At 45.3% G+C, this 25,103-nt stretch overlaps 1 protein-coding gene across 4 annotated transcripts in view; it reads right to left on the minus strand.

Annotated features, from left to right (window-relative positions):
- Positions 1 to 25,103, minus strand: part of MGAT5 (alpha-1,6-mannosylglycoprotein 6-beta-N-acetylglucosaminyltransferase) — a 367,372-nt gene that overhangs the window by 201,328 nt on the left and 140,941 nt on the right. For all 4 annotated transcript variants that reach the window (XM_067742121.1, XM_067742120.1, XM_067742119.1 and 1 more), the window contains exon 4: positions 11,971 to 12,135. In XM_067742121.1, the coding sequence (XP_067598222.1) occupies positions 11,971 to 12,135 (165 nt within the window). The remainder of the gene's footprint in view (positions 1 to 11,970; positions 12,136 to 25,103) is intronic.

Genomic DNA, 25,103 nt, shown 5'->3' on the forward strand with positions numbered 1-25,103 from the left:
AGTGGGATCTGTCGCCTTCTGATTAAAACAAACACGTCTAAGTTCAGTATGTCCTATCTCCGATCCACAGAAGCACCGCGCGGAGGCATTTTCACAAATAACACTAATGCCCACACAAGTTCCCAAGGCCAACACCACCGTGCACATTCCTAAAGGCTGCCGTTCTTCCTGATGGTTCCCCTCAAACAGCTGGGGAAGCACAGCATTCCCTAGAGGGATACTCACTCTTACTTTTTCAAAAGAAAACAGCCACGGATTCCTTGAAGGATCAGTAATGAGTCCAAAGGCATTGAGATTGGTGGGCCCCTGCCTCTTTTCTGCAAGAACTCTTCATTCAGAGCAATCCTTAACAGAGTGTAGCTGGTGAGAATTTTTTTTTAATCCTACTTACATTTTTACAATTAGCCATGAAGAAATAACAAAGTAAATTATCTTATTATGGAAACTTAGTTTTCAGAAAGCATAGGAAAGCAAAAAAAAAGCACTTCCCTTTTGATCAACGTAGCAGTCAACTTCCTAGGTGCTTTCAGGAATTCCTAAAATATTTAGGAAACTACCAAAGCAGGCGAGCAGCAGACACTGCAATTCAGAACTGAGCGTATGGCTATCACTGTCGTGCTAAAAGTTTCAGGACAGTGGCTGACCTGGTGTGTGGCCAGGAGAGGGAAGCATGCGTTCAGTTGGACAAACACTTATGGAGAACCTGCTATCTGCCAGGCTCCCAGCTAGGTATTGGGATGAAAAGAAAAATGTAGGGGACTTGGTCCATGCCTTTGAAGAGCTTGGAGCCTGGCTGTGAAAGGTCCAAAGATGCACACAGCAGTCATGGGAACATAAAGCAAGGGCACCAGAAACCTCTGGGGCACGAAGGACATCAAGGAAGGCTTCTTATTGGAGAGAGTGCTTCAGGTGAGTCTTGGAACAGACGATAAATAAGGGTAAGCCAGAAAAATGGAGGGCATTCCAGGCTGAGGACAAAAACATGGCAATGTATCAGGGCATACATGAACAGCATGCTGTGGGCTGGGCTAGTGCCTGGCAGGGCTGGGGCACACTCAGCCACAGCAGCATTTCAAATGGGGACAGAGGGCTTCCCTGGTGGCGCAGTGGTTGAGAGTCCGCCTGCCGGTGCAGGGGACACGGGTTTGTGCCCCGGTCTGGGAAGATCCCACATGCCGCGGAGCGGCTGGGCCCGTGAGCCATGGCCGCTGGGCCTGTGCGTCCGGAGCCTGTGCTCCGCAACGGGAGAGGCCACAGCAGTGAGAGGCCCGTGTACCGCAAATAAATAAATAAATAAATAAAATGGGGGCAGAAAGGTTAGCATTCCAGAAGCTTTGCCCTCTGAACTCTCCTGGAAAGAAAAGTTGGAGTCAGGCTTAGGATGACTCTGGAAATCCAAACCATAACGCGATATGGGTCTCTGATCACTTTATCTCTTTTATCTGCTTGCTTGGAATCTCTTTAGGGACCCTCCCCCATCATGAAATCTCGGGGTGACCTACGTGATACAGGCCTAGCCAATCAGGAGGTCACTGGGCACTGTCACTGGGTTACGGAGAGGCTCACACTGCAAGCCAGGCCAACAGAACGCTCCCAAAGGGTGTTGCCAGAAACCCAGAGCCTCCTGCGGCTACTTCTGCCACCACCCTGGGAAGATAGCCTAAGAATGAAGCCAATGCCCACGGCAGTACCACTGAGGTTCTTCGAGACGGCTCCTGTGTCTGTATCTAGCAATACAAGCTCAGCCTCATCTTCTGAACTCTCCAATTACATGGGCCCCAAATTCCATTTCTGTTTGAGTATTTTTGCCTCTTGCAACCAAGAGATTACTGACAAATACGTGGAATTCCCGTTAAGCCTCTAATATTGATAATAAAGGTCTCCACGTACTGACAAAAAGGTCAATTTGGGAACTTCAAGTTTAAGGCACTCAAAAGAAGTAATATACATGTATGAAAATATTTTCTAATCCAAAAAACACTACAGAAATATTAGTTTCACCATGGTGATATCAATAACTAGTCAATATTATATTGCATATAAATATTAATAACAGTCAATTCTTCTATCAATATTCTAAGTGTGTAGCCTTTAAACTGTAATTAACAAATGCCCATTTAGTGCTGACTTTGCACCAGGCACGTTTCTACGTAGGATACTGATCTCACTTAATCCTCATAAACAACCCCCATGAAATGGGCACTACTATTATCTCCCGCATTTTACAGAAGAGGCAACGCAGGCATTGAAAGGTTAAGCAACACACCCAAGGTCACACAGGTATGAAGTGGTGGAGCCTGGATGTGAACCTGGGCAGCGTAGCTCTACAAACAGTGCCTTTCACTGTCCCTCATCTCCTGAGAATCAACGTTCCAACTTCCTTGAAACTGATATTCCTAAACAAATGACTTGCGGCAAGGCAATTTACACTCCCTAAATCCACATTAACACATGGCTAGTGTCCTCCCCAACTCCTGCCTTTGCTGGCTTGTTTCCTCCATAAATGCCCCACCCCAGTCATCCTTCAAGCTCCATCCTTGGGAATCATATGACGGCTCCTCCCTCGCCCCCTCCCACGGTCCACCAGCATCCCCGTCACATGAGCTCCACCCACGTGGGTCTCAAATCCTCCCCTTCTCCCTGGCCTCACGCACATGTCTTTCAATCCTTCTACACGAGTCAATTAAACTCTCATCTGGCTCAGTGTGACCCCCTTCGCAAGCAACCTGCGTCCACATGGCCATTAATTTTTCTCTGAAAATACAGACCTCATCTAATCATCCTCCTGCTTCAAACCCTCATCAGCTGTCACTGCCTACAGAACAAAATAGAAACTCCTTAGTGTTACACTGAAAACTCTTCACAGATCCCCCAACCCACATTTCCAGTCTCATCTCCTTTGATGTTGCTCCAGATAAGGTCTGGAGGGTATTTCACACTGTGAAGTAGATCTTTGGGGACCTCTCATTTTCCTTAACTTATTTACTTGCTCATATCTCGATAATTAAATACTCTGCTTAAAAATTAATAAAATGGAATTTCTTCTAAAACATTCTGGTAATTTAAATCCACTCTCTCCAACTACTTTGCCATCATTATTCTGAATTAGTGGCTCTTTCATGAAAAGAAATAATTACCTTCTATATAAGCCAGAGTAAAATGCAGATTGCCAAAATTTTACTGGTTTGTGTCCAGGAAAGAGGTTTCTTAAGGTCAGAACTCCAGAAGAGCGTTCTGGGAGTTTATAAAATCTCTTAAAGCTTTCAAAGACCAGTTGCAAAGCCAGAAGCGGTGATGACTGGGAGGTTTGCAAACTGCCTTGCTCGGAAGGGGGAAGGAGACTGAAGGTCCCAGCTGGCTGATAAGGAAGCCTCAATGTCTCAAACATCATTCTACACTGATCATAAGTGGGAAAACCAGTTTCCAACAATACCTTATAGATCAGGGTTTCTGAACCACTGCGCGCAACTGACATTTGGGGCTAGATAATTCTCTGCTGTGGGGCTGGCCTGTGCACTGCAAGCCGTTTAGCGGCATCCCTGGCCTCTATCTAGTAGATGTCACTAGCACCTCCTCAGTTGTGACAACCAAAAAATGTCTCCAGATATTGCCAAGCGTTGCCTGGCTGGCAAAATTGCAGGCAGTTGAGATTCAATGCTATAAATACGCAGGCACACAGGTCAGCACCACTCCTCTGAACTGGATTTTCTTCCTCTTCCTCCTTCTGTGCCCTTGACCACATAAAGTGAAAACCACACCAACAATGGCATACATTTTCTGTGAAGATACCAAAGGGACTGTTTCTCACAAGCAGCCAAATACTTATTGCTGCCTTTGCAAAGAATGAAACAGAAAGGGACACGTAGATAGAAGGAACTCATTTGTTTCTTACTCAGATTAATAATAATAATAAAGAAAAGCCCCCTGCAGTCTCACCTCTCTCCTTTCTCTCGGGCAGCATCTGGGGTGCCACTGACAGGCCAATACCTGATCCTGGGAAAGTCACCTGCTAAGCTCCTGCCTGGGTGGGGCTGGGACACTTCAGGTGCCACACCAACACATCTGAAAACTTGAGGACACAAGCAAGAAAACAGAACAGGTGCAACTTCATTTCAAGGTCCATTAGCAGCCCCAAAGGGGGGGAAACTGCACTTCCAAATACAGGCCCTGGGACTCAGCAGGGACATTTTTCATTATCAATTTTCCAATGCTAAGAATAACAATTATGGTTCTTTTATTGAGAACAACACCCAAGTTCAAATACACTGCACTTCAACCCCAAATACGAGAATATGTTACATGCTGAAACTGACGTGTGGAAAATGCAGGGCTGCCTAATGTTCAATTTGAACTCAGCAACAGAAAGCATCCTCTTGGGTTGTGCTCTGTTTCCCAATTCACCTCGCAATTGTGACTCTGTTTCCCAATTCACCTTGCCATTGTAAGCAATCAAAACAGAAGGCGGTGCTATCACGATGTTCAGCCTTGGAGCGAGCCATCAGCGTTGGCCAGTTATTCAGCTGCTGCTGAACGGCAACAACAAGTTCTTGAGAGTATAAACCAATAAATTTGCAAACACACGTGTGCCCACGTTCCTCCCTCCCCTCCCCCACACCACAGAGAGCTGCACAATATCCCCATTCCCCTCAAATATTACAATCTACAGTTGGAACCACCACATTCTAGGAAGGCTCCACAGCACCAAATCATCCGTGGGAAGCTCAGTCACGACCGACAAAAACTCCTATTTCTTAGGCAGTGTCTGCTGCTCAAGTCCGAGAAAGGAACACGAATGCCAAGTCCCACTTCCAAGCAAATCCTCATACATATAAATAGAAAAGAGGAGCAACAAGGAGAAACCCTTGCAGAAGTGAAACCAAATGCCACCCACCTCCAGCATAATCCAACCCATGTGGACAGTATTTATTAAACACCTTCAACAGCCATGCTTTGAACAACACAGTGGACAAAACGAGGATAAAAGCAGACACGAACAGTCCTCAGAAGGCCAGCACTGTCACATCACACACCTGTAGCTTTTTACCTTTCCCCCATGTCATTACATGGCCAAGAAGTGCAGACGCCATCCTACTCACTCCACTTCATAATTTAATATCACAACTCTAGAGAAAAGCAGAATCGGTCTTTCAAAAAAATCAAAGTATCATTCCGAAAATAAATAATTTTGAAAAAGGCACACTCAAGTCCCTTCAGGGATTAAGCCTGGAGAAATCATAATTGGTTAAAACGTGGTTTTTGTTCTTTTCAATCTATTTTTTTTCATTTCTTTGATTCACTGTCCTCTTCCGTAAGATAAACAGAACTCAGAAATGCAGTTCATTGGGTCACAAATCAAGCCTTGGTAAACTTTGAAAACTTGAAATCGTATCAAGTGTCTTTTCCGAACACAACACTATGAGACTAGATATCAATTACAGGAAAAACACTGTAAGAACTGCAAACACATGGAGGCTAAACAATATGTCACTAAAGAACCAAGAGATCACTGAAGAAATCAAAGAGGAAATCAAAAAATACATAGAGACAAATGACAATGAACACATGATGACCCAAAACCTAAGGGATACAGCAAAAGTAGTTCAAAGAGAGTAGTTTATAGCAATACAATCCTACCTCAAGAAACAAGAAACATCTCAAATAAACAACCTAACCTTACACCTAAAGCAATTAGAGAAAGAAGAACAAAAAAACCCCAAAGTGAGCAGAAGGAAGAAATCATAAAGCTCAGATCAGAAATAAATGAAAAAGAAATGAAGGAAAAAACAGCAAAGATCAATAAAACTAAAAGCTGGTTCTTTGAGAAGATAAACAAAACTGATAAACCATTAGCCAGACTCATCAAGAAAAACAAGGGAGAAGACTCAAATCCACAGAATTAGAAATGAAAAAGGAGAAGTAACAACTGACACTGCAGAAATACAAAGGACCATGAGAGACTACTACAAGCAACTATATGCCAATAAAATGGACAACCTGGAAGAAAAGGACAAATTCTTAGAAACCGCACAACCTTCTGAGACTGAATCAAGAAGAAACAGATAATATAAACAGACCAATCTCATGCACTGAAATTGAAACTGTGATTAAAAATCTTCCAACAAACAAAAGCCCAGGACCAGATGGCTTCACAGGCAAATTCTATCAAACATTTAGAGAAGAGCTAACATCTATCCTTCTCAAACTCTTCCAAAATATAGCAGAGGGAGGAACACTCCCAAACTCATTCTACGAGGCCACCATCACCCTGATACCAAAACCAAAGATGTGACACAAAAAGAAAGCGACAGGCCAATATCACTAATGAACATAGATGCAAAAATCCTCAATAAAACACTAGCAAACAGAATCCAACAGCACATTAAAAGGATCGTACACCATGATCAAGTGGGGTTTATCCCAGGTATGCAAGGGTTCTTCAATATACGCAAATCAATGTGATACACCATATTAAAAAACTGAAGGAGAATAACCATATGATAATCTCAATAGATGCAAAAAAGCTTTCAACAAAATTCAACACCCATTTATTATAAACACTCTCCATAAAGTAGGCATAGAAGGAACTTACCTCAACATAATAAAGGCCATATATGACAAACCCACAGCCAACATCATTCTCAATGGTGGAAAACTGAAACCATTTCCTCTAAGATCAAGAACAAGACAAGGTTGCCCACTCTCACTGCTATTATTCAACATAGTTTTGGAAGTTTTTGCCACAGCAATCAGAGAAGAAAAAGAAATAAAATGAAACCAAATTGGAAAAGAAGAAGTAAAACTGTCAACTGTTTGCAGATGACATGATATTATACATAGAGAATCCTAAAGATGCTACCAGAAAACTACTAGAGCTCATTAATGAATCTGGGAAAGTAGCAGGATACAAAATTAATGCACAGAAATCTCTTACATTCCTATACACTAATGATGAAAAATCTGAAAGAGAAATTAAGGAAACACTCCCATTTACCACTGCAACAAAAGAATAAAATACCTAGGAATAAACCTATCGAAGGAGACAAAAGACCTGTATGCAGAAAACTATAAGACATTAATGAAAGAAATTAAAGATGATACCAACAGATGGAGAGATATAGCATGTTCTTGGATTGGAAGAATCAACATTGTGAAAATGACTATACTACTCAAAGCAATCTACAGATTCAATGCAATCCCTATCAAACTACCAAATGCATTTCTCACAGAAGTAGAACAAAAAATTTCACAATATGTATGGAAACACAAAAGACACCGAACAGTCAAAGCAATCTTGAGAAATAAAAACAGAGCTGGAGGAATCAGGCTCCCTGACTTCAGACTATACTACAAAGCTACAGTAATCAAGACAGTATGGTACTGGCACAAAAACAGAAATATAGATCAATGGAAAAGGATAGAAAGCCCAGAGATAAACCCATGCACATATGATCACCTTATCTTTGATAAAGGAGGCAAGAATATACAGTGGAGAAAAGACAGCCTCTTCAATAAGTGGTGCTGGGAAAACTGGACAGCTACGAGTAAAAGAATGAAATTAGAACACTTCCTAACACCATACACAAAAATAAATTCAAAATGGATTAAAGACCTAAATGTAAGGCCTGACACTATAAAACTCTTAGAGGAAAACATACGAAGAACACTCTTTGACATAAATCACAGCAAGATCCTTTTTGATCCATCTCCTAGAGAAATGGAAATAAAATCAAAAATAAACAGATGGGACTTAATGAAACTTCAAAGCTTTTGCACAGCAAAGGAAACCATAAACAAGACGAAAAGTCAACCCTCAGAATGGGAGAAAATATTTGCAAACAAAGAAACTGACAAAGGATTAATCTCCAAAATAGACAAGCAGCTCATGCAACTCAATATAAAAAAAAACAACAACCCAATCCAAAAATGGGCTGAAGACCTAAACAGACATTTCTCCAAAGAAGATATACAGATTGCCAACAAACACATGAAAGAATGCTCAACATCATTAATCATTAGAGAAATGCAAATCAAAACTACAATGAGATATCACCTCACACCAGTCAGAATGGCCGTCATCAAAAAATCTACAAACAGGGCTTCCCTGGTGGCGCAGTGGCTGAGAGTCCACCTGCCGATGCAGGGGACACGGGTTTGTGCCACGGTCCGGGAAGATCCCACATGCCGCGGAGCGGCTGGGCCCGGGAGCCATGGCCGCTGAACCTGAGTGTCCGGAGCCTGTGCTCCACAATGGGAGAGGCCACAACAGTGAGAGGCCCGCGTACCGCAAAACAGAAAAAAACAAAAAAAACAAACAAAAAAAAATCTACAAATAGTAAATGCTGGAGAGGGTGTGGAGAAAAGAGAATCCTCCTGCACTGTTGGTGGGAATGTAAATTGATACAGCCACTGTGGAGAACAGTATGGAGGTTCCTTACGAAACTAAAACTAGAACTACTATATGACCCAGCAATCCCACTACTGGGCATATACCCTCAGAAAACCGTAATTCAAAAAAAGACATGTACCACAATGTTCATTGCAGCTCTATTTACAATACCCAGGACATGGAAGCAAACTAAGTGTCCATCAACAGATGAATGGATAAAGAAGATGTGGCACATATATACAACGGAATATTACTCAGCCATAAAAAGAAACGAAATTGAGTTATTTGTAGTGAGATGCATGGACCTAGAGTCTGTCATACAGAGTGAAGTAAGTCAGAAAGAGAAAAATACCGTATGCTAATATGTATATAGAATCTAATAAATAAATAAATAAATAGTTCTGAAGAACCTAGGGGCAGGACAGGAATAAAGATGCAGACGTAGAGAATGGGGAGGTGGAAGGGTAAGCTGGGACGAAGTGAGAGAGTGGCATGGACATATATACACTACCAAATGTAAAATAGATAGCTAGTGGGAAGCAGCCGCGTAGCACAGGGAGATCAGCTCGGTGCTTTGTGACCACCTAGGGGAGTGGGATAGGGAGGGTGGGAGGGAGGGAGACACTAGAGGGAGGAGATATGGGGTTAGATGTATACATACAGCTGATTCATTTTGTTATACAGCAGAAACTAACACACCGTTGTAAAGTAATTATACACTAAGAAAGATGTTTAAAAAAAACATGCAGTTCAATCTGATTCTTGATTTTCATAAAGTTCATTTCCACCTAAATTTATCTAGGAGAACATTCATTTTCACATAATAAAAAAGCCCAAGAGCAATAATAAATTTGGTAAGACAAGCCATTTTCAATAAAAGCCACATAGAACACAGCTAAAGAGAGAAAAAGGGGACACACACACACACACACACAAACACACACACATCCCTAAAAAGAAAATATATTTAGAGAATTCTTCTTCAACTGCTATGGTACCCAATTTAGATGCAGTTTATAGCCAACCAGAAGAACTATCAGTGAGCAGTAAGACACAACAGTAAGCAGTCAGAAACATCAGTTAGCAATAAGACACCAGAGTAAGCAGTAAAGTCACACCAGGGAGAACATTTCTTAGCAATTACCACATGTCTTAATGCAGAAAGGAAGAAAGAAAAACTTCACTCAACTAGGATTGGAACCCTATTAAAACGACCTCTCTCACAGCTCAAGAGCCACTCCTGCTATGACAGGAGGGGTGTGAGGACTGCCAGCACAGCCATGGATCAGGAAAAGGACAAAAAAAAGCCATAAAGGGTTGACCATGAGCTAGGACTAGGAACTTAAGTGCTTGTCCTTCTTTTTGGCACCCTAAGCTATAGACCTGGCAAATAAAAAAAAAAAATATGTGGGTTATTTGACAAGATATAAAGGACCCTCCAACCTCTGGGGGAAATAAAGGAGGATGCCCGCATTCTTCATTCCACATCTATAGCCACTGTGACTAACGCAGTGTCTGGGCAGGGAATGCATATGCACCCACACGCACAGAGGGACAAGTTTTTTGTTTTCTAACACACAGGTCAGCCAAAGAAACAGACCCTCAGTCATAAAGAACTTCCTTATTAGACAGGATATTAAATAGTCCAGGAAACTGGCAGCTCTTTGGGGAACATCTAAGAAAATGGTTGCACATTTTTTCTAGGCTCACCCGTTTGGGATGATTTTATAAGTGGAAGCAAGAAAGAAGGAGCAAACACAATGTCTTCTCTACTTGGCACGAGGAGGTCTTCAGCTGAGCTCAGCAACAAAGCCTCACCCCATCCCAAATGCTTAAAGTCACAAAACCTGTGTGAAACCACGTCTCTGAGATGCTGAGAAGAGTAAATAAAATCACGTGCCTCCAAGGCTCTGGAACTGTACTGGTATTTACTGAGTGGTTGCTAGTTGGAAGGAAGGAGAGGAAACTAACAACTTTTTATCTGTGTCACAATCCATTTCTAGTCTGTCTCTTTCTCAATCGCCTCAATCCTACCCACCTTCAAAGTTTACCTTCTGACTATGTCAGAAGCCTTCCACAGTCACCCCTGCTTAGAGCGACCATAATTGGTGTTATTCTAAGCATGTGTATTATATTACTAATTGGCCAAGTAAAACTCCCGAAGGTATGGAGTGTGTCACACACGAGAGCCGCAAACGAGTAAGAATGAGGTTAATTATCAAAGGCATAACTTTAAATTTGCTCCCTTTTTCCCAAAAGGAAACAAAATAAAATACTCTGGTTCTATAAATATCAGTAAAAACACAGTACCAGTGGCACCTCTAAAGGAGCCCTAGTCAGAGCCAATGACTTTCAGGATGTGCTCGGAGATATATGTTAGCCAAGTAAACTAGCTCCATACACAGGGCTGGGATCCCACTTGAAATAAGTAGCCACCACCTGCCTTCCATTTCATTCCACAGTTTTGTACCCTGAGACTTGGAGCTCAGGCACCAAGTCTCCCTGTGAGCCTGGCACACAAACCAGACAGTCAGAGGCAGCTAGATCCCTTATCAGGAAGAGAATGACAGCAGACATGTTGACACAGGCCCTACAGGACAGAGGCGCTGGGAGGCAGCAGTGTTAGAGGCAGAGCAATCTTCACCAACCCCCCCCCCCCATATAGGGTCCTGCAGAGCTGCCATGAAATCAGACAGGACCTTCTCAACAGCATCTCCTACTGGGAACAGGGGTGAAGGAGTGGAGGCTGGAGAGGCATGGGTTCCATTTATTAATCAGTAGCTCAACACAGTGGGAGGTTTTCTTGTCTAATTACAGAAGCTGTTGGAAACTGCAAGGGAAGACAGGATTTATGGCCTAGATGACACTGCCTCTGTGTTGTAATTAAAAGTTATTTTTAATACCTGTTTAGTGGAATACTTTGGATTATTAAAAATATATTTTGCAATTTAAAACTTGCTAAAGGGCAAAGAACACAGCAGAAACGTAATACAACAAGCTTGCCTGATGTGAAACAATTAAAAGTTTTGACACTGGGAGGTGGGAAAGGAAAAGAATCTCTCTCCTACTTAAGGCTGTGAATTTCCTATAAGAAAGAGGGAAAGAAAAGCCAAAAAGGGCACTCAAGGGCTTCCCTGGTGGCGCAGTGGTTGAGAGTCAGCCTGCCGATGCAGGGGACACGGGTTCGTGCCCCGATCCGGGAGGATCCCACATGCCGCAGAGCGGCTGGGCCCGTGAGCCATGGCCGCTGAGCCTGCGCGTCCGGAGCCTGTGCTCCGCAGAGGAAGAGGCCACAACAGTGAGAGGCCCGCGTACCGCCAAAAAAAAAAAAAAAAAAAAAAGTAATTCCAGGAGCCCATTATGGGAAATATGCCATGGAGACCACCAGATATTACACATCATGAAGAGACTATAAAAGCACTTGAACGTGTTATTCAAAAATAAATTAAAAATGAGCTTTACAGGGGCCACACCAAGTTTATGGGATTTATATTATGCCAATAAGAACACTGTGCTCCTGTATTCTCTTCCGAGTTCGAAGCAGGCTTTGACTTCATGTCAGGGCATAGAATTGCAGTCCTTACCTGCCACATTAATTTTCTCAAGTGCTACCAAACCGGGAACAGCTGTGGTGGAGTTGGTCAAGTTCGTCCCTGTGCCATTGATTACGAGGTTGTCCACCTTTGACTCTAACTTGCCAATGCGCTGCAAAATGTTATCCAACAACACAGCAAGAGTCTTCTTCAAATCTGTAAAAGAAAACGTACATAGTTTGAAAATCCTTTGGTCCCCGCACATTTGCCTGGTGCGCACACGCTCACTCTCCCCCCTTTGTTTCTCTCTCTGACATGAAGAACAAAAGGCGGCAAATCAAAAAGTACCACTTGAAGACCTGTCCTAACAAACCACCTCTTAAAGATGACGGAGGCCACATTCAAGTGGCCCAAAGAGTACAAAACAAATCAGTTCGCTCTGTAAGACAACTTTCGCGGTAAGTAACATTAAAATTATTCCTGGCTACTAGGTTGAGAGAGAAAACTCCGTTACTCAGCATCCTACCAAAACACTCTGTTAAATTCTTCCTTGTTCTAGCATGGTGGTTACTGACACACTGAATGACAAGCCCAAAGTGTAGCAAGGCCCTGAAGTAACTTCCGGATCAAGTTCATTGTTAGTTTTTTTAGTGCTGTAGACTCTCGCATGTCCAAATTTTTTGCAAAGTCTTTACTGCTGTTGGTTACATATGGTAATACTTAATAAAAGCTATAGTTCCAGATTCCAGACATGCTGGATAACCTAGAGTTAACTATAATGCAATTTAGGAAGACACTTATAATAAAGACCAGATTCATTCATTCATTCGAGACATATTTATTAAACAACTACTATGTGCCAGGCATTGTTCTAGACGCTGGGACGCTGTTCTTTTCTGGTGCTTACATTTAAGAGTTGATTCTCTTTCTTACGTATCTGGCTGTGGGTTATAGAGAAGTGTTCTTCTCTCTGGATAAATTACAGACACATTATCTTCGTGCCTACGTAAGTATTTACTAAGTTTGTATACAAGGTATTCTACACACACAGAGAGAAATTAAGTTAGCTCCCTCTCCTGTGGAAACTCATAATCAAAGAAAGATAGTCTGACTTGTACATGTGATAAAAGCAGGAGGACCACAGGATAGCCATCTAGGTGAACAGAATTCAGACTCGCTTATGAATTGGGAGTGGGCCAAGGGAGTAGGACATAAGTGGAGGGAACAGGATGCAGAAAAGTCCTGAACTGAGACAAATGGGAAGTTGTCACCTTCTATTCTGCTGGGAACAGAGCACACTAGCGCCGAACAGGTGCTCTGATCCGGCCAGGAAAGAAACACACACTGGATCAATCCACCAACCCCAGAGCACAGCCCATGACCCTCCACCAACAGGCATGCAGGCCTCCTACTTTGCCAGGTCCAAGAGAGACACTCATCTGAACAGAAACAAAGGTGTGTGTGTAACTGACATGAAATTTTGCATGCTTGGTGGTTTACAGACGCTTCACCGAAGCTGACTAAAAACTACGAACAGAAACAGAACCCACATCTTCATCCTGAAAGTCTGGTTCTATGTGCTTATTAGCATAATCTCAATCGTTCCACCACACCCAACACCAAACATCAGACTTCTTCACCACGTTAAGATCTGTAGCAGACTGTTCATTCACTCACTCTAACAAACATCCGACCAGGTCTATTTTTTGCTCTTCAGTGTGTACCTTACCCACAGGTAGTAAGACAAGCTGGCCATAACATTAGAGCAATTGGCTAAAAATATGATTCTAACAAAGAAGGTTAGAAGGGAACTAACAGTTCCTGAACGCCTATCACGTGCCATGCACACTTATAAGGAATTCCATTTATCTTCACATTCTCCATGAAGCAGGTATGACTTCATTTCACAGAAGAGAAAACTGAGGTTCACAGACAGAAAGTAATATGCTCAGGGTTAAAGAGATACAAAAGCGCAACGCAGACTCGACTCAGGTCTGCCTAATTCCCTGACATCTCAGTGTGACCAGCCAGAAGTCGAGAGCCTGGCTGAAAAAAGAAACCAAGCATGAAATTCAGTGACTTTCATCCACAGCATAACGATTAAGGGCTTATTAGACTCTAATCACTTCCTAGGTTTGAGTCGTCTCTCTCCATTTTTGCATCCTTATTTGTACGAGTTGAAAGAATAAGCCTACCTCTTCGGGGTTGTAATGAGGACTTAATGAGTTAATATGTTTTGAACACTGCCTGGCACACAATAAGCACTACATAACTGTCTGTTACATAGATAAATAAAAAAATAAAACCTTTGGAAAATGCTCTCATCCTTCCTGGAGAAATCTCTCCCTGAGTGATGCAAAGCTTTACCGTTTTATCCAAAGGGTCATGAGATCATTCTCCTCCAGGGGCTGCAGTCCCACAGTCAGCATGACTCACAGCCTGTCCCTGACACATCATTGGCTGGCGTGGACAGCAGGAGTCAGCCACCGGCTCTGCTCTTACACTGAATCTAAAGCACTGCCCCCTTCTCCAGAGCTCTGAAGATTGCCAGAGGACAGTCACACAGACGGGGGCAATGGTGCCACTCGGGGGCTGTATTCACTGTAAAGAAACCACTCCTCAGATAAACGATATCAATCTCCCCCATCTCCAGCCTCTTTGCCCAGAGCCTGAATTATCAGCCAAGGAGTCCACATGTAAAAATGGCATTTAACTCTTACCAGCAATTGTCATCAGCCAGACGCAGAGGCCCTGACCCTCCAGTTTGGGTTAACTCAGGCTTTCTCAACTTTGACACAATTGACACTTGGGACCAGATAATTCTTTGCCCTGGGGCGGGGGGGGGGGGGGGGGGGGAGGCAGGGGATGGGAGAGGCTGTCCTATGCATTTAAGGTGTTTGGCAGCATCCCTGGACTCCAGCCATTAAATGACAGTAGCAATCCCCCCATGTGACAATCAGAAATGCCTCCAGACTGCACCCCATTTGAGAACCACTGAATTAAGCACACTCCCCCAACGCTTGTCTTCCCCGCTGCCCTTCTGTGGAGATGTCCAGAGAGAATCCGGACAGAAGGGTTACGGGAGAGGGAATGAAGTGTAAGAACACAGTCACTAAACTGGCATTCTGTGTGACTTCCATGGTGGCACTGCTACAACTATGATGGGAACTACAATGAGGGAAGGTGGGAGCGGACAGCAGCCTAGCCCATGCTGCAGGTCTCTTAAGGGCTGGTAACCTTTTGCCCTTTTGTTAAAAGGTAACAGGACTACTGGACAGAGTCCCCAACCCACAATTTTTGGTGATAGTCACTGATGGCACACAGCTTAGGTAGAATACAAAGTTGTCACATCAGTGTTAAGAAGACATTCTTCCTTGATTCTTAAAATACAGTCCATCGGGCTTCCCTGGTGGCGCGGTGGTTGAGAGTCCGCCTGCCGATGCAGGGGACACGGGTTCGTGCCCCGGTCCGGGAAGATCCCACGTGCCGCGGAGCAGCTAGGCCCGTGAGCCATGGCCGCTGAGCCTGCGCGTCCGGAGCCTGTGCTCCACAACGGGAGAGGCCGCAACGGTGAGAGGCCCGGGTACCACAAAAAAAAAAAAAAAAAGATACAGTCCATCAATAAATGTGACCCCCTATCTCTTGTTGATCCCCCCTACATAGATGGACCTTTTGTGACTGTGACATGGTACGAATAAAGGAATTCATGATGATGATAAGGTGTTGATGGTCACCGTCACCACTATTGCCCCAATACTACCACTGCTGCTACTATCGCTAAGGTTGCTACTGCTGCTGCTACTACTATTGCTACTATTATTACTGCATTGTTGCCACTGCTACTAGTGCTGCCGCTGCTCCTCCAGCAGCACCACCAGCGTCACTATTTACTGAGCCCTATGTGTCAGCTACTGTCCTAAGCACTTTCCGTGGATTAACTCACTTGATCCTGCCAAGACAATATGAGAAACGTGTTGTCATTCCCATCTCCATTTCACAAATGGGTAAACCACAGTACCCAGAGGTTAACTAGTTTGTCCCACGCGTCTGCAGATCCAGTGTCCAAACCCAGATAATCGGGTTCCAGACCCAACAGCTCTTACCCTCTATGCTACAATGCCTCTTGAGGACCACTATGGACCTGCCGGCCAGCAAGCATCTCTGACCTGCTACTTCTGAACACACTTAGCAGGGATTAACTCCTGAGCTTCTGCCACGTGTTTCTGTTAAACCATATCCCAGCCACCCTCAAGACTCGTGATACCACTGTGCCGTGAGCAGCTCCAACACTATAACGTAATGAAGAACTTATCTTTCTATATCGTCTCCCTTAAAATGAAAATGGAAGACTATCAAAACCTTAGCCTCTCTAGACACTCTACCTGAGTAGGCATGGTTTCTCTCCTAATATGGGAAAAAAAAAAGTTCATTTTCAACTCAAGCAGCTATTTGAGTCACAATTTCAAGGCAGTCCAACACAAGATAAAAGATACTGTGTCAATAAAACACACAAGGGCAAAGATGATCCCAAGCCCATCTTTGTATCCTTACCAACTGGCACAGTGCCTGACACAGTAATCAGTAAGTGTGTGTTACCTAAATGAATAAGTGAGTGAATGAATGAACCAACAACTAAATGAACTACATTTAGTCTTCCCACAAAGAAGGCTAAATAAACTATACCTTTCTAAGTGATGAAATTGTTTCTCACCTTTGTATTTCACAGCTAAACCTGCAAAAATTGTTAAGAGTTTTACTGCAATTTTAAACTAATGCCAGAGTATTTTTGTATATTTTCGTCTTAATGTTAACCCATATATTTGATAAGACTGAACACCCAAGAATAATTTCTATACAGTTTAATAAAGAAATGAAGATGAAAACATTCCTCCAAATTCTAGTATAATATTTTCATATTTATCATTGTGTTTTAAAGTTATTACAGCCATAAACTGTATCCTCAGCAGGATTACAATTCCCAATTACTAACAGGCTTTTAAAATTTTGTTTGTGCTTCAAAGCCTCAGTAATAAAAATTTAATCCCAACATTACTACTGCAATTCTGCATTCCGAAAACTTACTGTCCGTGATAAAGATGAGATCAAAGTAGGTAAAAACATTTAAAATGTCCCTCTGGGGAAAGGAAGCTTTTCGTTTCTATCATGCCAGGAGTTCTCTGATAAAGGGTGAGATCAACAAAATCTCAGAACAGGTGCTCTGGCAGCTTCTGTAAATTTTCATTTCCTGAAAGCCATGACATTAAGGATAAGAGGGGCTGGAAGATGCTGCCGCATCCTTGAGCAGGACAGTCAAGGAGATATCACTGCCAGCTACACCTTCCCCCGTAGCTGGAGTCCAAGGAGATGAAATATCAGGAGAAAGGGGGGTCCTGCTGGTGGAAAAAGGTCTGTCAGTTTATAAGTCTATCAGCTAACACTGTGAGACTGGGTGGTAAACCCTGATTGCCCAGATCAGCAAGTCAACTGAGAAAGGTCAGTGCTTGAGGGCAGTGCCTCAAGGCTGGTCCCACCCCATTCCCCTGGGACACGCTTCCCAAAGCAGTGGTTCTCCAGCCTGCTGTCCATCAGGCTTGGCTGTGGAGTCAGAGGTACCAGGTCCCATCCTCAAGCTGCTCAGTCGGAACTTTCAGAACCTGCATGTCAAGGATTCTGGGCACACACAATCAAGAACTACATTTAAGATACAGCCGCCACGATTCACTGGCACAGAAGCAATAAGCAAGGACTTACAGCGGAACTGCCAGAGATCATTTACATCTGTGTTTGTTCCTAATGCAATTCCTTCTCTACCATGGCCGTGTTTCCCCGCCCCCCAGTCCAGAGCAGAGCTGGAACAGCAGGACCACAGAGCAGATTCACTTGCTGCTCCAGAGAAGCCAGCAAAAGACAGGGCGCTAATGAGAAAGGAAGGCGCTAATGAGAAAGGAAGGCGCTAATGAAAAAAGAATTAACCCCAAACTCTCATTCCCACTGACTGCCAGGAATGTCAAGTTTCATCAGTTACATGTTTGAAAATTAATTTTAAAATGACCTTTCCACAGAAAGATAATACGGTTAGAGTAATGACCAAAATACAGTCCATTCATTATGTACAAGGACATTCGAGACAGTGTTAGTTATAAAAGAGAACAGTGCTATTTATTATAGATAAGCAGTGGACACTACCCAAATACCCAACAAAAAGGTTACATCATATGGTGTCCATCTATTCCTAAAATGGAATAAATCGCTAGACTGGAGGCCAGAGAGCAGGTCTGTTCTGTCATCTCTGTTTACTGCCACAAGCTATTGACCTCAGGAGCTCAATAAATGTTTATTGAATGGTTGGATGAAAAAGGAAAAGTGTATGGCCATTAAAAAAATATATAATGGACAGGGAAATAAAATAAAGATGAGTTCAAAAAGCTCTATGTAAAATATTCCAGTTTTTAAAAATGAGCATACACACACATATATATCTGCATTTAAATAAAGGATGGAGAGAAATCAAATTTACCTGGTTTGGGGGTAAAGAGTGTTTTATCTCTTTATTTGTAAGAATGCAAAGCTGGACTTGGGATCATCTCTGCCCTTGCGCATTTTACGGACAATATCTTTTATCGTGTGTTGAACAGCTTTGAAACAGTGACTCAAACAGCTGCTGGAACTGAAAATGAATTTTTTTTTTTCCTTTCACATGGGGAGAAAAAAGAAGCCAGCCCAGGAAAAGTGCCTGGAGGGTCCCAGGTTTTCGACAGCCTCATATTCCAGAAGCTCTGAATTTTCTATAAACGTTCACATCATTCTGACAATCACAAAGGCACGAAATGCTACCTGAAAATGCAATCAGTACTGTGTATTCTACCCTCGGAACTCAAGGATACTGGCCACAGGTAGCCTGATGTCCCCTCCCCCCTCCCAAGAAGCATCTCAGTCACTGACCCTCACTGCCTCATCTCAGCTGGGTTCTTCAAGCCCCCCCGGTGGACAACTCACCGTCCCCTAAACTCACAAATATGCCCTTCCCCCTGCAGCTGTCACAGGCCGTCCAGGTCACAAAGGGAACAATCATCACCCAGTGAAAGAGCAGCTCAGAGGCACTGGCTGCCGTGCTCTCCTGGGTTAGCTGTACGGAATTAAGCTTTGACTTGAACTTGTACCTAGAAGTAAATGCTATTCCTGTGCTGGGGGAAGGCTCCCTAGTATTTCAAGGAACTTCTAGGGAGCAGAATCTGAGAAAGAATCCTATCTAGGCCTGTGGAGGATAGTGAACTGCTTTACGGAATCTGTAAACATCCAGACGGAGTTCTTGGGCTGCTCTCTCCATCTTCCTAACGCTTCGCCAGCTGCATGGAATAGGACTCAAGCCGACCTAGCCCTCTGGGTAGAAAAGGACTCAGGCTCTGAAAGGTCAAGTCCACTGACACCCGTAGTCCCCACTGACTCCAGGGCATCTTCCCTGTCGGGAAAGGGCAGCCGTAGCGCAGCCCTCCCTGCTGACTACCCACACCAGAAACTGTGCCCCAATGGGGCCCACTTCAGAGACGAAGGGAGCTCGGCCACGCCTCACTTATCCCACACCACAAAGGACAAGCTTTATCTTTTGAACAGGAGGAGAATGACAATCACGTGTCCCGTTTCTATGATGCCAAGGTCACTCTGGAGCTAACACACCTTTGGAAAGGGATCCAGGGAAGAGCCGAACAGCACCTCCCTGGAGTTCAGAGCAGCAGGTCTCAAGCCCGGCTGGGGTGGAGCCCAGCATCGGTGCTGGCACCGCAGCCCAGGGGATTCTGGTGCACAAGCCCTGGGCATCTTGTTTCATTAGCAGTGGGTGGCGAGCCTGCCCTCCTCCAGTCCACAGCTTATTTCTTCTCCTGTCTGGTCGTGCCCCGTCCCCTGTAAACCCTAAAAGCAGCTATATAAACAGGTTCCTGAAGCCCTGTGTTCAAATGAATAAACAATGTCAGCTCTACATGGACAATTCTGGTTGGGTGGTAACTACTGCGGGTCCGTGTAGGCCAGGGTTAGCGATAACCCATAATAACGAACGCATGTTACTAAGCTAAGTGCTTTGATAAGCTCGGTCACGTGCAATCCTATGAGGTCAACAAGCCTATGAGGTCAGTGATATTATATCCTCTATTGGACAAAAGAGGAGGCAGTCTTTTAAAACATCAGTGACTTGCCCAAGGTCACACATCTAGTAAGGAGACCTTCCACAAGCCACAACTAAACACGCTTCAGCTGCTTTCCAGAAGAAACAACGGTTCCCACGTCAGGATCGTGCATAATAGCTACTTGGAGCCACCTGGACACCAAGTCCATAGGGAATCTCTTCTTGTTTCCTGTCTCACTAAAAACATTACTGTGATTTTCTTTTTGTTTTTTTTTGGCCGCACTCCTTGGCTTGCAGGATCTTAGTTCCCCGACCAGGGATCGAACCTGAGCCCCTTGCACTGGAAGTGCAGAGCCCTAACCACTGGACCGCCAGGGAGTTCCCACTGTGATTTTCAAACTAGCCTCAGCAGTAACTGTACTAGACAGAGTCAGGGTGGAGGGGACACTGCTGCTATTCACTCATGGTTCCTACTATGTGCCAGGCACGTGCTAAGGCCCTGGGGCACAGCAGGGAACAAGAGAGACAGGACTCCCTGCTCTCTGGGGGCTTCCATTCTAATAGGGGAGAGAGATGATAAAGACAGTAACATGATAGGTAGTTTAAGTGTCATGAAGAATGAGAATGAAGTAGGGGTGCGGCCCTACTTCTGATAGGGACCCGAAGGAGAGGAGGGAGGGATCTCTCTGGAGGAAGGGCATGCAGGTGGAGGGAACAGCAAATGCAGAGCTCAGAGGCAGGAAGATGCCCAGCCATTGTCCAAAAGCTGGTGCCAGAAGACAGCTGCACTGCCAGGCAGCATGAGAAGGGTGGACAGCTCTTCAGGGTGGCCGTGAGCTCTGCCCAAGCAGTTCTGGCAGAAAGAGCACCAGGACACCGCTGGGAAGGGGAGGCGCTGCAGGGAAGATGAGGGACCTACTTCAGGGCAGGACTCTGAGGCAAATCCCTTTACACCTGTATCCCCTCCTCCCGCCAGGACCGGAAGCAGTGGTGTGGTGTGCAAGGAAAGGGCTTGAGGACAAAGGGAGTACAAGCAAGAGCCTCCAGTTCCTCCCGGAGACCCAGATTCCGACTGCACTCCCGTCTCAAACACACCCGAGGTCCTCCTCAGACATCCAGACTGGGCTGGGTGTGCCCGTGAACTTGGCCTGGCTCTGATGGGGATGCTGGGCGGGGGTCTTCTACCACAGGATCACTGGAAAAGCCCCAAGCCCCAGAGAAGCCCGTTTGTAGGTCCAAGCTTTTGAAAGCAGAGAGCCCTTTCCGGAATCACACCAGCCACGTCACTGTAGGGTAACCAAGTAACCTCCTGAGACACACCAAAGAAAGGGCCCAGCTCTTTTCTCCCCCATTTCGCTCCAAGAACAGTGTTTTTCCCACAAGGGTTCTGCTTAGGCGATGGTGGTTTTCCACATCACGCAGCCCTCCAAAAAACAGTCCCTTGATCAGATTTGGAGGAACAGAGGCAAAAAGAAAAAATTTAAACAATAAACCTTCACAGGCTTATCCAATGTAAGTGTTCTCTTCTTTTTCATAGGAGAGGTGGAACGAAACACACGGACAAGCCCTTGTCCGACTCTCAGATCGTTACCTAGGTCCGCAACGCAGGATGGGGGCTACATTTTTGGAGCAGCCTCAGGCTGCCACGCCAGCATCACAGTGAGGGCCCCCCCCCCACTGACTTCTGAACCAACCCTAAGCGGTGTTTATGTCTTGGCAATGGACATCGCCAGGCCGACAAGGGCCACAGAAGCCCAAAGCTGCTACCCCCTCGCCAGCAACCAAAAACTCCCCCCTGGTTCTCCACCCCTATGTCCTTAAGGAAACAGAAAGAACTTCCTTCCTCTTGAGCTCCCTGTGGAGGTGACAGTGGACAACAGGTCAGGGTCACGGCCGGCGCCAGGTAGGGGCAAGCCAGGCCAGGCTCCCTTGCAAGAGCATTCGTCTTCCTCATCTCCTCCGCCGCTTCCATCACACTGAGACCACAGCCTTCAGGGCCTCGGTACCCATGCCTTCTTCCTGATTCTCCCACATCAGCACTGGCCACACTGCCCTGTGCTCACCTTGTTCTAGCCGCAGCAGCCTCTGCTCTGCTCTTGGAGTGTGTGTGAGGCCTTAGGACCTGGCACACACCCTGCTTCACCTCAACCTCCCGCCTCCCACCCCACCCGGCAGCTCCTGAGCATCATTTGGGCTAAAACACACCTCCTGGGCTTCCCTGATGGCGCAGTGAAGAATCCACCTGCCGATGCAAGGGACAGGGGTTCGAGCCCCGGTCCGGGAAGATCCCACGTGCCGCGGAGCGGCTAAACCCGTGCACCACAACTACTGAGCCCACACGCCTAGAGCCCGTGCTCCGCAACAAGAGAAGCCACCGCAATGAGAAGCCTGCGCACCGCAACGAAGAGTAGACCCCGCTCGCCACAACTAGAGAAAAGCCCGTGCGCAGCAACGAAGACCCGACGCAGCCAAAAATAAATAAAATAAAATAAATAAAAAATAAAAGACACCTCCTGGGAGAGGCCTTCTTTGATCTTCTCCTCCAAAGTAGCTCCTCAAGTACTTTTTAAAAAATCCCATCTCCCTGTGTCATTTTACTTCCTGGAATTTACTGCTATCTGTCATTCTCTTGTTTATTATTTCTCCCCCCAAATGAGTGCAGCCTCTGTGAGAGCAGGGACCCTGTCAGTGTTTTCCCAGCTGTACACACAAAGCATCGACCGCACTGACAGACACGAGCCCACGGCACAGACATTGCCCAAAGTGCCAGGCTGGAAGGATAAGAGCCAATCCCGGGGACAGTCTAGGCCCAAGGAGTTCAGGGAACCAGGAGACAGGAGGTAAGGCAGAGCAGGTGTACAGACCTGGAGGACAAGGGGGAACCAGGCAGCAGGGAAACAGAATATTGGTGGGGGGCTGGCAGAGAAGCTGAGGGCTCATAGCTGCTTCAGCCTGAGCTGGTGACCAGTCCAGGGCAGAGCGTCCCAGCGCCCAGAGAATCAAGTAGGTGAGAAAAGTCAAGGTTAATGAGGTGCGGATGTACCCCTGGGTGGGGGAGGGGTGTCTCTCATCACCCTAGATTTCTATTCCTGCTAATTTGAGAACACAAGTGCACCAGGCCTGGCCTGTTAGATAAGAGGTGATCACTGGGCATCAGAATTTGGGTCAGGCCATTGGAGACAGAGACCAATTCACCTCAGAAACAAGCACAGCATTGACTGGGCGAGTGACACCATTCGGGACGCAACTCCCGAGAAATCACAGACAGGCATGGCCCTGCCACGCGGGCCTGGGAGATGCAGCGGAGGCTGAGCGACAGACGGCTCTGGCCCCCATGCTCCTCCCCGCAGTGATAGAGAAGCACCCAGAAACGCCCTCCACACCCCAGGAATGAATGCTGCGACTGTTTCACACAGGCTGCCCCGGATATCTTCCAGGCACTACTTCTGAATGACCGTATCCCAAAAGAAAGTCAGAAGTCTCTCTTCAAATCACCAGCACGAGGATGGAGGAGGGGGGGGACACCATTTGAAAGTTCTTCTACTGTTGTTTAAGGACCAGTCAAACGAACAACCAACTGCATGTCAGAGACTGACAAACATTTTTGGCAAAGGACCAGACAGTAAACATCTTAGGCTTTGCACTCTCTGCAGCAACTACTCAGCTCTGGGATTGCAGCACAAAAGCAGCCACAGACAACACGTAAACCACGGGGTGCTGGGTTCCAAACCCATATGAAAACAGGAGGATCCGGCCCAAGGCCATGGGAGTCCTGGGAAATCGTTGAGTCAAGGAGGGACACGATCGCACGAGTGTTTTAGAAGGAACTATGGGGACTACTGAAAGATGGAGTCAGCACACTTTAGATGTTATGTGAAATAAATACTGGTGCTGCCACGTCGCTCTGTTATTACAGTTGTTATAAACAAATGGCAGTGTTTGTGTTTTAAGGAAACTTTATTTACACAGACAGGCAGAGCTCCAAATATGACCCACAGGTCATGGTTTGCTGAACACTTCTGCCCTAGCATCTCAAGTCAGGAATTTTAATCTAAAATCAGCTACTACGATTTTTCAAACACCTGCCACAGCTACTTAAGACAAATTTGTAGCACATTAAGAGCCTCTGATTATACCAATATGGGTTGGGAGAAGGAAGAGGTTTTTTTTTTTTTTTGGTCTATTAACTGGATTCGTTCAAACCAGACACAGGTCCCAGCCACAGAGGGTTAGCTCTTCACTGGTCCAGAGCAGGCATCCAGGCAGTGCTCTGTACATGGGCTGCATCTGTGGCAGAAAAAGAGACTGCACACCAATGGCTCACGCATCCTCATCCCCACTCCACCAGCCCAGCTAAACCACTGTACATCCATCCGGCAGTCTCCATACTTCCATCTGACACATAACATCACCACCAGAGCTGCCTGGCAATTGACATGCCCACAACTGCTAGTGATGGATTCCAGGGGAAGCACACTTCATCAGAATGGCTCTCCAGCTTTCCAGGACTGGCTCTGGACTCTACCATCTGGCTCAATCCCAGTTGCTGATACCAAGAGCTGAGAACCAGGGAGAACTAGCCTGGCAAATTTCAAACAATAAAATCCAGTTATCTGTTCCGTAAGAAGATGCTGTTAGATGGGGTTTGCTGTTTCCAGTCTTCGTGCAGTAGTTCTCCAAGGTGGGGAGGAGGGAAATTTTGCCCCCCAAGCCCAGAGACATTTTTGATGCTACTGGCATCTAGTGGGTAGAGATACCAGAGATGCGGCTAAACATCCTACAAGGTACAGACAGTCCCCCACTCATAGAATTATCTGGCTCCAAACATCAATAGTGCTGAGATGAAAACCTATGTCTGGGTAAGACTTCATCACATGATGATTCCCAAACCTCAAGCACTAACGCACAGTCCAATTAAGTTCCCGAAACTCAGCTCCAAAGACCACTTTGATTGGCATGTCGAGTTGATGAGATGAAAGAGAAAAATACGTTAGAGGTGCCGATGGGGCCCGTTTGGTTGTTTCTTTGTTGTTTTTGAGGAGAATTATTATTTTGCTAAGGTTCG

The sequence above is a fragment of the Pseudorca crassidens genome, chromosome 6, assembly GCF_039906515.1.
Source record: "Pseudorca crassidens isolate mPseCra1 chromosome 6, mPseCra1.hap1, whole genome shotgun sequence".
NCBI classification, from domain to species: Eukaryota; Metazoa; Chordata; class Mammalia; order Artiodactyla; family Delphinidae; genus Pseudorca; species Pseudorca crassidens.